This window comes from Coloeus monedula (genome assembly GCF_965178545.1).
Source record: "Coloeus monedula genome assembly, chromosome: 12".
Taxonomy (NCBI): Eukaryota; Metazoa; Chordata; class Aves; order Passeriformes; family Corvidae; genus Coloeus; species Coloeus monedula.
Genome location: NC_138792.1, coordinates 18995848 through 19010966, shown reverse-complemented (window position 1 = coordinate 19010966; position 15119 = coordinate 18995848). Strand labels below are relative to the sequence as shown.

Here is a 15119-nt window from a genome sequence, read left to right as displayed (position 1 = left end):
CGCATTTTGGGTTTGGGGTTGTTGGTTTGGGTTTTTTTTTTCCTTCCTAGATTTTTTTCATATTGAGCTTGGTGAGAAACATCAGGGGTTGTTCTCCAGGCTTTGATTGGGAGCATGGCAGCTGGGAAGAGGCTGAGCAGATGGCTGGCCTTAAGCTGACAACAATTTGGTTCCTACTACTTTGGCAGTTCTTCCTGCCGAGGAAAGTCCTGGAGAACTGCAGCGCTGCAAATGGCTTTGGCTGGAAAGCAAAATGAAATGCTGGGGAATTGAAAGCTCTTCCCCATCCCTGCTCCTACCTGGAGCTTTGGAAGTGATGCTCCAGCTACGTGGGTCCAGTTTCACCCTCTTAGGACTTGCTCAGTGGTTTTAGGGTGATTTCAGTGTGGTTTTAAGATGGTTTTAGGGTGGGTTTAGAATGGTTTTGCAGTGGTTTTAGGGTAGATTTTGGATGGTTTCTGGGTGGTTTAGCAGGTAGGTCATACCAGAGCCTGGCTTTTGGAGTGGTTTTAGGGTGGTTTTAGGGTAGATTTTGGAAGTTTTCTGGATGATTTAGCAGGTAGCTGATGCCAGCCTGGCTTTCAGGGTGGGTTTAGGAGGATTTTGGATGTTTCTGGGATGGTGTAGCCAGTGGCTACAGGGCTGCCAGCCTGGCTGGAGGTGCCTGGCTCCCCCTGGACAGCCCCCAGTCCCACAGGTGCCCTGTCCCAGCCATCCCCCTTTCCCGACCCGGCAGCACTGACGATGCAATAGGACTTTTTTTCCGTGTTTTTTTTTTTAATATCCAGCTCACAATAGCAACTTTTCCTGCCGGCTTCCTCTCCTGTGGAAAGGGCAGGTTCGTCCCTCTGCCTCCAGAACAATGGGTGCCTTTGTGTCGGCCCCGTGCAATTCCCAAAGCCCCGGCATTCCCAGAAACACAGATGGATGCAGGGCGATAGAGCCTTATTGTGCTCCGAAACCATGGTGATGAGCACGCAGTAAATACTGGACATTTCCTGGATCCTGGAGCACGGGAGACGCTCCCAGAAGGAAAGGCTCACCACAAAGTGCTTGTTCTTACTGATTTCCCCCAGAATTTCTCAGTGATTTCCCCCTGAATGGGAGAAATTGGGAATAATGTGATGTCTTAATCTTTGGGGATAAATTCATCCCTTTCCTGGGATGTTGCTCTCAGTATTTGTTATTACTGTGATGAAATTAAGGCTGCATCTTATTTACATATCCCTATCTCTGTGTTATTCCCAGGCTTATGATAACAGGGATCTGTTTAAAGTCTTGCCCCTAAAAACCCAGAGTGTTGTTTAGGTGTCAGTTCCAGCCCTGGCACAGGTTGCCCAGAAAAACTGTGGATGCTCTTGGAGGTGTCCAAGGCCAGGCTGGATGGAGCTTGGAGCACCCTGGGATAGTGGAAGGTGTCCCTGCCCATTGCAGGGAGCAGAATAGGATGAGCTTTAAGGTCCCTTCCAACCAAACCACTTTATGATTCCGTGATTCTCTAACTGCTGGAGCCCAGAATTCCTCACTGAGCTCTGCTATGTTGCTGTCCCAGTTGGATGTTAAATAGGAAAAGCTGGGAGAGGCACAAGCCCAGTTGTGTGGTGTCCAGGGTGAGGAATTGTCCCAGCTCACAGTGGAATAATGGTCGGTGTGTCCTGACCCATCCACAACCTCCCTTTGCCCCCTGGCTTCTTCAGCAGCCCTTCCAGTTGGGGTCTGGATTGTTCCAGAAGGAACCCTGCTTCATTATTCGGATGTTTACAAAGCTGTGATGAGGTGCTGCTGATCTGGTCCATCCCTGGAGCTGCTCTGGGCGTGTTTGTCCTTCCCTGGCTGGGATGAGGCCGTGGGGTGGCCACTGGGAGATTTGGAGTTGCTGAGGATGAGAAGGAATTCTCTGGTCATTGTCACCTTGATGGCACTTTCAGACACTTGCCCTGACTGCACTTGTGGGTGGATTCTGAGCTCCCAGGGGCTGTGCTTAAACTTGACCAGAGCTCAGCTCCTTTTCCAGCTGTGCTTTGAGCAGCGAGCAACATTATTGGAAGTGACTGGTGATTCCGTCTGAATTCCACTCCTGAGACCCCGGGGCTTTTCAGAACGCCCCGGGTCAAACACTGAGCTTCAGGAATCTCACAGAGTTCCTTGTGTTACAAAACAGGGCAGCACTAATGAGAGGAGAACAGATGTTCCAGAGGGGCAGGAATGTGGCTGCAGCTGAGCCCTGAGTGCAGCTGAGCTGCACCGAGCGCTGGAAATGCCGGACTCCTCTGGAAGCTGCTGCTCCCTTCCCGCAGCGTGAGAGGCTCCATTGTCTCCCTGCTGGAGGATTTGCAGCTGAGCTTTGATTTCGATGAAAAAACCCTCAGCCAGGGAGGTTCTGCAGGCTCAGCACGTGCTTCAGGCCTGTCTGGTCGCTCCAAGTGGAGGAACTGGTGCAGAGCTGGATCAGATCCACCTTCCCCACCTGAGGCCCCCCTCAGGTCCTGCCCCAGCAACCACAGGGATCCTTCTTCTGCTGATTTTGGGATGAATAAGCTTGTTTTTCTGGCTGGGGGTCATGGCAGGGCTGAGGGGATCTCATAATCCATACATGTATCTCCAAGGGGTGTCAGAGGATGGTGCCAGGCTCCAGGACAAGGGGCAATGGCCATAAACTACAACACAAGAAGTTCCACCTCAACACAAGGAAGAACTTCTTTCCATGAGAGTGGCAGAGCTCTGCAACAGCTTCCCAGGGAAAGTATGGAGTCCACCTCTCTGAGACATCCCAAACCCATATGAACATGTTCTTGTGTCAGCTGCTCCAAGGAGTGACTCTGCCTTGGACTGGATGATCTCCAGAGGTCCCTTCCAGCTATCCTGGGATTCTGTGAACAGCCAAACCTGGAGCTGCTGCTCTGGTGGTGGCAGCTGTGATTGTCCTCACTGTGCCCTCTCTGGCCGCTCACCGGAGCCCTCTCGGCTGTCACAGAGCAGCTGCACCAGCCCAAAGACGGGCCCAGAGCTGCAGAGCTCCGGTGAGGAATTCTTTAGGGAAAAAGCTGTGAATGAGGCTGAGGTTGAATGTTTTCATGAGGGCTTTGTTGGCCATGGAGACATTGTTGGAGTTGTATCTGATCCCACTAATTCCAGCAGGATTTGGGGAAGTGCCTTAATTGGTTTCAATGGATAAATGCAAGGGTTGGCTGAGCCAGGCAGCATTCCCTGTGTCCCAGCTGCTGCAGGGATTTCACTTGGGCTTCCCAAGAGCAGTAGAGTCTCTCCTGGGTTTCCTTTTTTCCCACTTTTTTCCCTTCTTTTTACCGTTTACCAAATTCATCCAAATCCTCCCACAAGTGGTGGGATCTCTCTTGGATTTCCTTCTTTTTCCCCCTTCTTCCCCCTTTTTTTCCCCTCCCCTTTCCCTGTTTTTAGGTTCATCCCACTGTAAGATGTGTGGATGCACATGGGTAGATCCTTGGATACAGATCCCACATTTTTCTGTGTAATTAAACCATCAGTTCTCAGGCAGCTGCTCAATGCCATGGAGGTTTTCCATCCAATTAGGCAGGATTATGGATGGGAGGAGGAAAAACATATCAAGTTCTGCAGGAGTGGGACAGTCAGAGAGGTTTCCTCCCACCTGCCCTCGATTCCTTATGGATAACCACGGGAAGAGCTCATTTCAAACATCCAGCAAACAATTCGGGAGAGCCTCTCGTACTCCCGCTTCAAACCTTGCTGCTGCCCCACTTGGGAATCGTTTCTGCTGGAATTCATGACATATGTTCGTTGTTTATCTTAGTGGGATGTGACTGAAAATGTCAGAGTGTTTTGTGTTAGGCAACAACCAAATAAAACAAACAAAATAAAAACACAGCTGTAACGCTATGCTTCAAATTGTTGGATTTAAATATGTGGGATTGATAGAGGAAGCAAGAGGGTGCAGTGGTGGATAGAAAATCAGCCTGGTGACTCCAGCCAGCAGCCAAAAAAAGCCTTGGGATCCTCAAATTAGAACTGGGAATGTTGTCTGTCAGCTCTGCACTTGGAATCCAACCGAAATGCCTGAAGGGAAACAAAAGGCACATCGCATCCTCCTTCCAGAGCCAGCCAGAGGGTGGAAAATGAAATATGATGGCCACAGGTTCTGGTGTGAACCCCAGGAACTTGGCTGGGACTGATGATGTGGGAGCGGAGCTGAGGAGGGTGGAGATTTCTGTTTGATTGGCCTTTTGTGTTTTTGAGGAGGCAGTGCAAGAGGATTTTGCCAGCAACAGTGGCTCTGGAGTTAATTGGGAGCAGGATTTTGTCTTTGCTCGTGACCACATTTGTGCTGTGGTGTTCTTGCACCTACTCAGAGACTGGAGCTGGTTTTTTAGAGCCTTCTGGTACCAGCAGCCTGTCCTGGTGCCTTGCCACTGATCCCAAGGTGGATCTGGATGGGATGGAGGAGGTAAATCACCTTGGTTGTTCCTTGTGTCCTGTAAAGCCTTGGAAATTCCCCTTGCAGTGAGCAGGGACACGTCTGCCTTGCTCAAGGAAGTGAGGAGGGATTTTCAGCAGAGAAAGTCTGGCTTTGGAGAGCAGAGGTGATGTTGTAGGGTGGAGAGAACCTCAGGAGGTGACTGAATCCAGCCTCTCCTCCTAAATGGGACCAGCATCGTGGCAGAGGTGACAACAGCAGAGCTGACAGACCGCTAAAGGACGGGTGCTGTTCCATCCTGCTTCTCCTACAACCCTACACCTGTAGTTTTCCTCATGCCAAAAAGCCCTTAGGAAGGAGACACACAGGGCTGGTGGGGCTCTACCTCACCTCCCTTTGGACAGCCCTTTGAACCCCATCATCCTTCTGAAGGTGGAAAAACCTGTGGAATGCACAAGCACAACTCATTCATCCTGCTCCTTTTGTCCTTTCCAGCTGGGGGTTGCTCGCCATGTCCCCTTTACCTGGAGCAAAAATCAGGTTGTTGAGTGGTTGTCCTTTAGGTCTGTGTCCTGTTCACACTTCAGTTCTGATCGTCTGATCAGATTTTTTTCCTTTGAATATGATTAAAGATCAGGATGAACTAGATCACAACCTACTGCCACTGTTGGCATTATCTGTAAATTTGAGTTTAACTGTCCTTAGGAGCTTCACCAAATTATTCCCTGAGGAGTCTTGGGTTTTGTCAAACTGAGCAAAAATCTCTGAGTACTGGCAGGAGAAAAAAAACTTTCTCAACAGCAAAAAAAAACCTGTTCCTGATGAGAGCTTACGTGGTCTGAAGCTGTTTGAGAAGAGAGATTGCGGCTCTCTGGCATCTCGTGTCGCTCCAGGGATTCCAGGGATGAGCTGTGACTTCTCTCCGTTTGTTTTCAGCCCGATGAGCTTGAACTGGGGGCTGGTGTTTGGGATCAGAGGAATGGGGAGGGAGCAGGCTACTGATCCATGGAGCTCCTGGAGCAGCATCTGCTCATCTGGATGACACATGGATGGAGGTTTGTCCTTTGGTGGAATGTGAGGAGAGGAGCAGGGAGGCAGCAAAGGCCACTCTCATCCCTAAGCCACCACATGAGAGATGATTCCCAGCCCTTCTCACACCCTGTGGCCAAGCAGCCCCAGGAGTGACCTTGCTGCAGGATACTTCCCCTGGAGACACATGAAAAGTCCATCAAAGAGATGAAGAATTGCCTCAAAAATTGGATGGAGCCAAGGGAGTGCCTCAGAAGAGTCCAAAATGAGCTGCAAACTGTCCTTGATCTCCTGGGCTGGCAGAGACTGGTTTTGGGCTGGAGCAGTTCAGTCCAGCTCGGGGGTCACAAGTGTCACTGTCCCCGAGCCATTTCTGGGGACTCAGCAGCCTCTCACTGTGCAAAGGGATGGGCTGACATGAAGCAAAGGCTCCTGAAATTCAGGGCTTGTGTTGTGCAGGTGGAGCAGGCTGGGATGGCCCTCTGGGAATGGCATGGGACCAAGATCCCACTGGATGAAGGACAGGGAGGGATCGCTGCTTTGTGGGGTGCTGTTGTGGACCATCTCAATTTAATGTATCACCAGGCAAAGACCATTAAGGGTGGCTGTGTTCGTGCGTGAATTTTGAGGAGTTTTAAAACAAGATTGAAACAAAAGCAGGGCGAGAAGGAAAAGTGGTGGCTGAGGAAAGCTGGAATGCCCTGGGCTCTGCCCTATGGACTCACACATCCCACAGTGGTGTTTCATCCTTCCCCTACTTTGTGCAATGAATTCCCTCCCCATTCCCTTACAAAACACTTTCCCCATATTCAGATTTATTGAAATTACTTCTAGGTCACACCCCTGACTTGGGTTCCTGTAAGTGTGGGAAGCACCTTTCCTCCACCCTCAGCAGAAGATTCCCCTTCTGCATCAAAAAACCACCCTGGGAAGACACACCAGAATTCCGTGGTAGCACAGGATGTGATTTACCTCTGGGATGTTTTCTTAGATTCATCATTTATCCTATTTTCTAAATATTCTGGAGTTATAATCCCAAAGCTGCTCTTCAAACCCCGTTGCTTTCTGTCTGGAGTTGGTGAAGAAGCACTTTCTTTTCAGGAAAAAGGGAGAAAATTCCTTGTTTCAGTGTTTGTATCACTGACTGATAGTTCAGTAGGGTCCAAGAAGCTTTCATCTGGATAGACCAAATTTCCTGAAAATGTTGAAAACATATTGGTTCCAAACCTCCCCCAAAACCACATGTTCTAGATTAGGCATGTGTTGGGAGCTAACATCCCTCTTTCCCCAATCCACTGGAATCTGGCATTAATAACCCCACACTTAAAAATATTTGAAAAGCTTTGCATTTCTCCTACCCATGGGAATGAAGTGAATGTCACTGCACCAGTGCTGGAAAGGCAACAGCCGAGTTCTGGAGGTTTCTTGTTTGTTGGGAAAACTGACATCCTGGATGGCAGGAGGTTCATCATCGCCTGAAATCTCAAAGAACACCTGAGCTGCTCTTTCCACCTTTAATATTGGTCAAATAGGGATAGAGGGGTTGGTTCATGGGTAGGCCTTATCCCCAAGTCCTTGAGGTTGGAAAAGCCCTACAAGATCATCCAGTCCAAGCTGTGACTGATGCCATCTTGTCACCAGCCCGGAGCACCGAGTGCTACATCCAGGCCTTCCTTGGACACCTCCAGGAATGGGCATTCCACCACTTCCAGTGTTTGAAAGAACCTACAAGGCAGCCAGAGAGGGACTCCTTGTTGGGAACTGTAGTGACAGGACAAGGAGAAACAGGTGCAAACTGGAAGAGGGGACATAGGTTGGACATATGGAAGGAATTCTTCCCTGTGAGGGTGGTGAGGGGCTGGAATAGATTTCCCAGTGAAGCTGTGGCTGCCCTATCCTAGGAAGTGTCCAGGGCCAGGTTGGACCGGGCTTGGAGCCACCTGGGCTAGTGGGAGGTGTCTCTGCCCATGGCAGGAGGTGGAAAGGGATGGGCTTTAAGGTCCCTTCCAACCCAAACCATTCCATGATTTTGTGACTTAATAATTTAATGTTTATTTTATGAAGGAGTCAGAAGTGATGTGGTGTTTCTGGATGATGCCGACATCTCATTAACCATCAGGATTTTGTCTCTGATCTGTAACCTGGGATGAGGATAATTCCTCAGTACCTGCATCCTCTCATCTCCCAGGGCAGAGTGGAGATAGAAACACAGAGGTGCCTCAGTTGAATTATCTGATCTTAACGTCCCCAAACCAGAGTCATACTTAGGTAAGAAGATTGAGGATATTCCATAGTAACTTAGTGCTAGCAAATAGGAGAAGGATCAGTAATTCCCAGTGCATGCTGAAAACAGGTTGGCACGGTCTCCAAAGGATGGATGGATGGATGGAAGGATGGATGGATGGATGGATGGATACCCCAAAACTGGTGGCTGCTGCCATGTACCTTTCCCAAACTGGATAAACACCTTGAAGACATCACTTAATGTTATGTCCAGAATCAAATTATGCTGCTAGAACATGGTTGTGGCACTCCATGGCTTTGTCCTGCTCTTGGCAGCTGGGAGTTCTAGCACATTCAGTACCTCCTTAGGTGTATCCTTTGTTTGACTCATTCCTATAATGGTCAACCTTTTGTAGGTTTGATATAAAATCAGCGTAATTACAAAGATCTGTTCCCGTCCATAAAACCAGTTGGAACTGTTTGGCAGGAATTTAAACTATTTCTTGTTAATCCACACACAGAGCTAATAAGGGAAGGCAGGGGTTTTTTAATATCCTATTTATATCAGCAGATGTCCTAAAGAAGTTTGGGATATTTCTGTATTTATAGTAAATCATAGCAGTGTGTAGCGTGCAGAAAGAGAGATTGGAGGGGGGGCAAAGTCAACTCTATTAATCTTGCTAAGAGCAAACATGTCACATGTAATATCCTTGAGTTGCATCACCATCTGGGATTTTTCTGAAGGCCTTGGAAGTGATCCAGCAGATGGTAGGGCTGCAGGAGCTGGGGCTGGAACCTGCTCCCTGAAGCATGGGGAGATGTCTTCTGCTGCTGGCTGGGCCACAGCTGGGGGTTTGCACACCAAAAACTCATCTCTTGCAAATATTTTCCTCAGCTTCAAGTGAGATGCTTGCATCTGAACCCAAAGTGCTTCTGCCAGAAGGGACTTGGAATTCCTTGGAGTGGCTTGGAATTGTTCGGAGCATTCCACTTGTGGTGGCTCTGTTTGGGTTGGGGGTCTTTTGTCATCATATAGAGACATCTTTCCTGCTTGTACCTTTCCCTCCAAGTTTACCACTCTTGCTGGCTTGACATTCCCTCTGATGTCCTCCCCTTTTATTTTCCCAGCAGCTGTGGAAAATCAGCTTTTGGAGGAGTCAAGCTCTGGAGCGCTGCTCACAGCCAGGGTGTCCAGAGCCCAGCATGCAGCATTCCTGCTCCCACTTTTCCTGGGGGAATCCTGTCCTCTCATGAGGGATTCAGCTGGCCCGAGTTACTGCAGCAGAGTCAGGGGCTTTTCCTACAGGAAATCCAGGGAAAGGGAATATCAATGGTAGGAGTAGATCAGATATCTGGAATGTTTCAAGTGGCAGCTTCACTAGCGATGGTTTCGGTGGTTAGGCAAAAATAATCCCAAAACCAACATTCCAAAGGGACTGATGGACTTTGGTGAGACTTTCCAGCTGTGACCTGTGACACAGGAGGGCTCACTCTGAGCCAGAAGATCCCCTGTGCTCCTCCTTGGGAGCCTTCTCATTCCCAGCTCAATGGTCTCGGGGAGCAATTTGGATGTGCCAGTGCTGTCCTTGAAGCCCTGCAGGTCTTCTCATTCTTTAGCCTTTCCCAGTGGTGCTCTCCCCCCTTTCCCAGTGTTGATGGCCACCAAGGCGAGCTCACTTGCCACTTCTTGCCCTTCCCAGGAGCCTTTGTGTGGAATTCTTCTCATTTCAATTCATCTTTCTGTATCAGATGATCAGGATTGACTTCACTGCTCCTAGGATTTCGTCACTCCTTCACTGAGTGGCAGCAGGATTTCCCCATGTTTTCCAGAGCTATTTCCATTTAAGGGTTGTGTTTCTGCCTTGCCTGGCTGGGGAGCAGCAGCTGAGCATGTGCAGGTGTCCTCCAGCATCCACCAGAACACTTTTATTATTTCCCATGTATATATATTTTATAGGACTGTATATTTTGTATGACTGAATCTCATTCCATGCTTATTATCCTTCAAAGCCATCCAGCCTGTCCTGTTCTCCCAATCCTTTTCTGTATTAACAGTTCCAGCCAACCTCCCTCACCCTAAACCAAGGGGTGAACAGAGCTGACAGCTCCTTCAAGGAGGGATCAGAGTTTAAATATAAATTTAATTCCAGTTGAAAGATAGGAAAAGTAGAAGGGGATGGACTTCCCAAGGTCTGGGCCTGGTTTGACCTCAAAGGAGAGCAGACAGCATGTGGAAAGGGGGTGGGAGAGGTGGGGTTAGTGGGAAGAAGGACAGAAATCGGGAAGAATAACTGTGCTTGGGTGTCTGTCGCATTCAATCCCAGCAGACAGGACCACCTGGATCTCTAGGACATTCCTGATGGATATGGAAAGGCATGCATGAGGAGCAGAAAGGTGCACTCAAGGTTATTCTTGTAAAGAAGGGCAAAGAGGTGCCAGGGAACAGCTGAGAGGTTGGGTTGCTCTCGGATCCCATCAAGACTGGAATAAATCCTCAACTGCAGCATGGCAAAGTCCCTGAAATCAGGGATGGGATACATTGATCAGTCAGGAATTCTTCAAGTCAAACCAGTTTCCTTCTCCATGAAGGTGGCAGGTCTGCAGACTCTGGAGCAGCAGAAGATAGTCTGTAATTTGGTTTTTTGTACGCCTGTACAGTGGAGGAACACGGTGGATACACCTGTGATCCACATCTTGGAGCGGAAAAAACCAGAGTTTTCTCTGAGACTATCCTTGGAATCAAGGCCTGCATGAAGCTACAGTAAATAAACGTGGGTTGGATAACAGGCTTTGAGTCTTGAAGCCTTTCCACTGGAGGAATGGGATGGGGAGGTGGGATTGGCAGTGCGGGAGAAGGGTCTAGGAAAGACTCAGGTTTGCTTAACTTGTAGGTATTTAACCATCAGTTAAGAGGTAACCAGTGGGTCAGATATATCATGGAATCCCAGACTGGATTGGGTGGGAAGGAGCTTAAAGCTCACCTTGTTCCTCTGCCACGGCCAGGGACACCTTCCCCTATGCCAGGTTGCTCCAAGTCCCATCCAACCTGGCTATTTGGACACTTCCAGGGATGGGGCATCCATGATATTATAATGATATTATCTGTGTGTTCAACCACTGCATTTAACAAGTGTAAATATTTTGAAAAGTGTTTTAAAATATTTTAACAAGTTTAATGTTTAAATATTGGGTTGTGGCCTCCGAAAACCCTGGCAGAAAGGATTTTTTAATTACCATTTTTCTCCTCTGCACGTCAGTGTTGGGACAACATCCATCAAGCCAAGTTTTCAAGCCTTGTGCCTCAGCACCTTTAGTTCCGAGAGGAATACTGATCTGAAATTTTGGTGGCCCTCAGCTTAGACTCAGTAATTTATTACCATTTTAGCCTAAATGGAGCAGTAGCTCATGAACTTCCCATTTTGAGCAAAACCGAGGGAAATTCTGCTGTATCAGAAGCTTCAGCTCCGCAGTCCAATTAAACGATCCCCCCCTGCTCTCGGGAGGCGAACAGATGCAAACCCCAGAGAGACTCAGAAGCTCCCAAGCTTAATAAGCCTGGCTTTTTTCCCCCCTCGTGTCAGGAATATTTTTGTGTCTGTCGAAAGCTCCACTTGCAGATCCATAACATCTCTCTCTGCCGTGCCTGGAACAGATGCGTGTGTTGTAATATAGACTGCGAACATTGACATCCCATGTGGTTCTCATTCCTCCCAGTCATCTTTGAAGCTAATTGGATCCAGCCAGCCCAAATGTGTCTGGCTGGCCGCAGCTATTTGTACTTTCACTCTGGTTCTGGTGCTAATGGTGGGATCTATGGAACATGAAATAAACTCTCGTGACTCCGAGGGCTGCCGAGGCACAGCCGCTCGCGTCTTGCTGGGTTGGGATGGGCTGGGATCTTTAAATGGGATTTTTTTCTTCTTCTAATGTTGTTCACTGGCTGGTGGCTACAGCGAGGACTGGTGGGGCTCAGAAGTGCAGAATCAGGAACCTGGTTGCCCAGCCTAAAAGGTTTTGCAGTCTGGTGTGGCTTCCTAGTGGGATACGGGGATGGCGTCATTAGGAACCCACGTGCTGTCCAACCTGTGAATACTATAAAAAATACTATAAAAATATTATTAAAAATAGTAAATTAGCAGAAATTGTCATTTAGATAAGAGAATCATAGAATGGGCTGGGTTGGGTTGGGTTGGAAGGACCTTAAAGCTCATTCATCCCCATGGGCAGGGACACCTTCCACTATCCCAGGTTGCTCCAAGCCCCATCCAGCCTGGCCTTGGACACTTCAAGGGTTGGGGCAGCCACAGCTTCTCTGGGCACCCTGTGCCAGAGCCTCAAAGGCAAGAATTTCTCCCTAAAATTCTAGATAATACCATTTAGAAATAATGTCCTTTATAGGTAACACCATCATTTTCCCATGACCCAACAGCACAATGTAGGAAAATCAATATTCCTGTTGGAAAGGAATCAGTAAGGTTGATGGGTAATTTCTCTGGTCCTTTCCTCTAATTATGCATGGGAAAAAGGCTCTTCTGTTGGGAATTTACCTTTCCCCACCCCCTCAGACTCAAAGCACCCTCATTATCTTCAATTGGTTATAATTTTATCTCAGTTAAAGCTGACTTCAGTCATTGCTGTGCTAAACCCCAGGTTTTAGAGGGATTTCCCTGATGAATAGCGAGGGAGTATTTGGGGATTTTTGCAGTTCATTCCCACTCGTGATGAATTCTTGGGGAAGCAGTGGAACATGTTTCACACTTCAGCCTCTGCTCACAAAGTCCTGTCATTTCTCAACTTCACTGTAAATATTTTCTCTCCGTGCTCGGGAGGTTTGGGTTCCCATTGTTTCAAACAGCCAGTTCAGAATAATTCTTTGCTTTTGTGGTTTTTTAGGGTTTTATTCTTATTTTTAAACAACTTGGCTCACAAGGAGTCAGCAGGGGGTTGGATCAGATGATCTTTAAAGGTCTCTTCCAACCCCAACCACTCTGTGATGCTCTGAAATTTGGGTTACTGCTCTCAGCTGAGGCCATTCCTGTGCTGCTGCATGGGTCACAAGTACCTCCGTTGTCCACTTGGAAAACAAAATGGCAGTGGGGATTTTCTCTGATGGAATGATCCCTGAATTTCACTAATTTTCTTTTTTTTTCCCCCTTTGTAGGTCCAAGTTCAGTGAAAAACAAGAAAAAGGGTAAGTTTGAGTTTTAACTGAATTTTCCTTTCTGTGCTTTGTGAATTCTCTTTGGCAAACACGAGGGAGAAACCAAAGGCAGCTTCCCTCTCCAGGAAAGGCTGGAATAACACCCATAAGCACCCCTTAAAACTTCCCTAAATACTGAAGGAAGTTAATTATGTTGTACAGAAGTAATCCTGAAGGTTCTCCAATTGAAGAGTTGAGTTGAGTCAGTGCCAAATACCAGGAGTTGTTGCTGTTTGCCAGCCCTGACAAAATTCATCCCAATCCTGCCCACCTGCAGTTTGGATTCTCCTTCAGACCCACCAAACTCGGCGTGGACACACTTTGCATCCCACTTTTCCTTGTGTTGCCATTTTATGAGCCCCTTCTGGGTGTTGCTCAGCCCTCAGGGTTTTGTGGATTTGATGCTGTTCCTCAGGCAGTTTGCAAAGGATTGCTGGGATTTGGGTTGTTCAGGCAGCCCTGTTTGGGGGGTTCCTGATGCCATCCTTGTTTCTGTAGGACTGCTGGGAACACTTAGGGTCCCACACTTAGGGTCCCACATTTACTACCAGGAGCTTGAGTGAAGCCAAGGATCTGAGCAGCCGAGTTTTCCGTGTCCGTGCTACTGTAATAGCACATCAAATGGCTTTAATCCTTGGATGCAAACTCCAGAGCCACAGCTGAGAGGTGGGAACAGGCCACACTTAGCAACTTCATTTGTATTTGCTCTGAGAAGCAGCGTAAAATTTTATGTTGGAGAAGTTTGTCCTAACAAAGCTCAACCCGCCTTCAATCAGCCCAACAAAAAGCAACTGATGGCTGCAGCCTCCGGAGCAATTCCAGAGGGGCAGGGGGATCTCATGGAGCTGGATTGCATACAGCTGTATAAAGTAGCTTAATTTTATGGTATTGTCACATTTAATTCTTTGAGTTGCAGTTCATTGTTTGATGAGCGAGGGTTTTGGAGAACTCCCTGCTTCTGCCTGCTCCGAGTTTCGGAGCCTGTGGGTACGGGCACCGGAGACTTGGCAGGCTGGGATTTGGGTGCTGGGACCCTCCTTGGAGACCTGATAAGGGAGCTGTCAGATAATAAATAGAATATTTTTTGTCTTGTGAGGTTTGTCAATGCAGAGAAGTGGTTGAAATGCCTTGAGGGAGGGGAAAGCACAGAAATGTGTCGCTGGGATGAGCAGTTGTGTCACTGCTGAAGCAGCAGCTCCCTGAGTAGCAGAGCAGATTTCGGAGGCAGATGAGTTAAACCAGCTGTGATGTGCATCCCTCTTGGGAAGGGAAGCCTGCAGTGACAGCAGCAGCACTCCCAGCTCCCTGTCTGCAATCCTCCCTTGGGATGGCCTCGATTGGGGGGGTGTCAGTGAGAGGAGTTTGGTGTGATTTAGGGAAAATGGGTGTAGTTCAAGGGGATCATTTCCAAAGCACGCCATCATCCCGAGGAGGAGGAGTACTGGATTAGAGGAAGGCTGGATTGCGGCCAGCTCAGGTTGGAAGTCATGGCTGCTGATCTGGACAGACATATTGCTGTGGACATTTGTCCCCTGAAGCCTTTTCTCACTTCTTGTAGGACACCAGTGTGACTTTACTCACCCCTGCTTGCTTTAACTTCATTTTCTGCACATTTCAATTACGCCCACAGTTGTCCCACCCTAATGTCCTTGTGCCCTTGCTCCTGGCTAGTGGCCATCCAGAGATTCTCACTCCTGTGCTAAAACAGATGGATTTTTCCTGACACTTCTGTCCATTACAAAGATTGATATTAGTAGAGAAACAAGTACATAAATGTACTCAGAAACTATTCCAACAACCATAATTTCATATCCCAACTGCCGCTGTCATCTAAAAACGAGTTTAATTCTGTCCTACTGGGGACCTTGTGGCAGCAATTGAAGTGATTTTGCTCCGTTTATGCTCCTTGGCAGAAAAGCTGTTCCAAAGTGGCATTTTAAAAACTACATCAAAAGAACATCATTTTTGTCAGGAACATGGAAAATGAGGAGAGCAGGGACCAGGCTTTCCCTGCAGAGCTTGTTTCATCCCACTCTGTGTATGTAGGAGTCAACTCCTGATGTGGCTGTGCCATTTCTCTTCCTTGGGACATGTGAGGTGTTTGAGGATCATGGTAGGGAAGAAGGTTTTTACCACAGGGCTGGTAAAATACTGGCACAGGTTTTCCAGGGAGACTGTGGCTGCCCCATCCCTGGCGTGTCCAAGGCCAGGTTGGACAGGGGCTTGGAGCAACCTGGGATAGTGGAAGGTGTCCCTGCC

General features: G+C 48.2%; 1 protein-coding gene across 1 annotated transcript in view; it reads left to right on the top strand.

Moving 5' to 3' along the window:
- The window catches only part of EDA (ectodysplasin A), a gene marked incomplete at its 5' end in the record, with an annotated part of 61329 nt that overhangs the window by 39265 nt on the left and 6945 nt on the right, over positions 1–15119 (top strand). The window contains one exon of the mRNA XM_082289430.1: positions 12822–12851. Coding sequence (XP_082145556.1) covers positions 12822–12851 — 30 coding nt within the window. The remainder of the gene's footprint in view (positions 1–12821; positions 12852–15119) is intronic.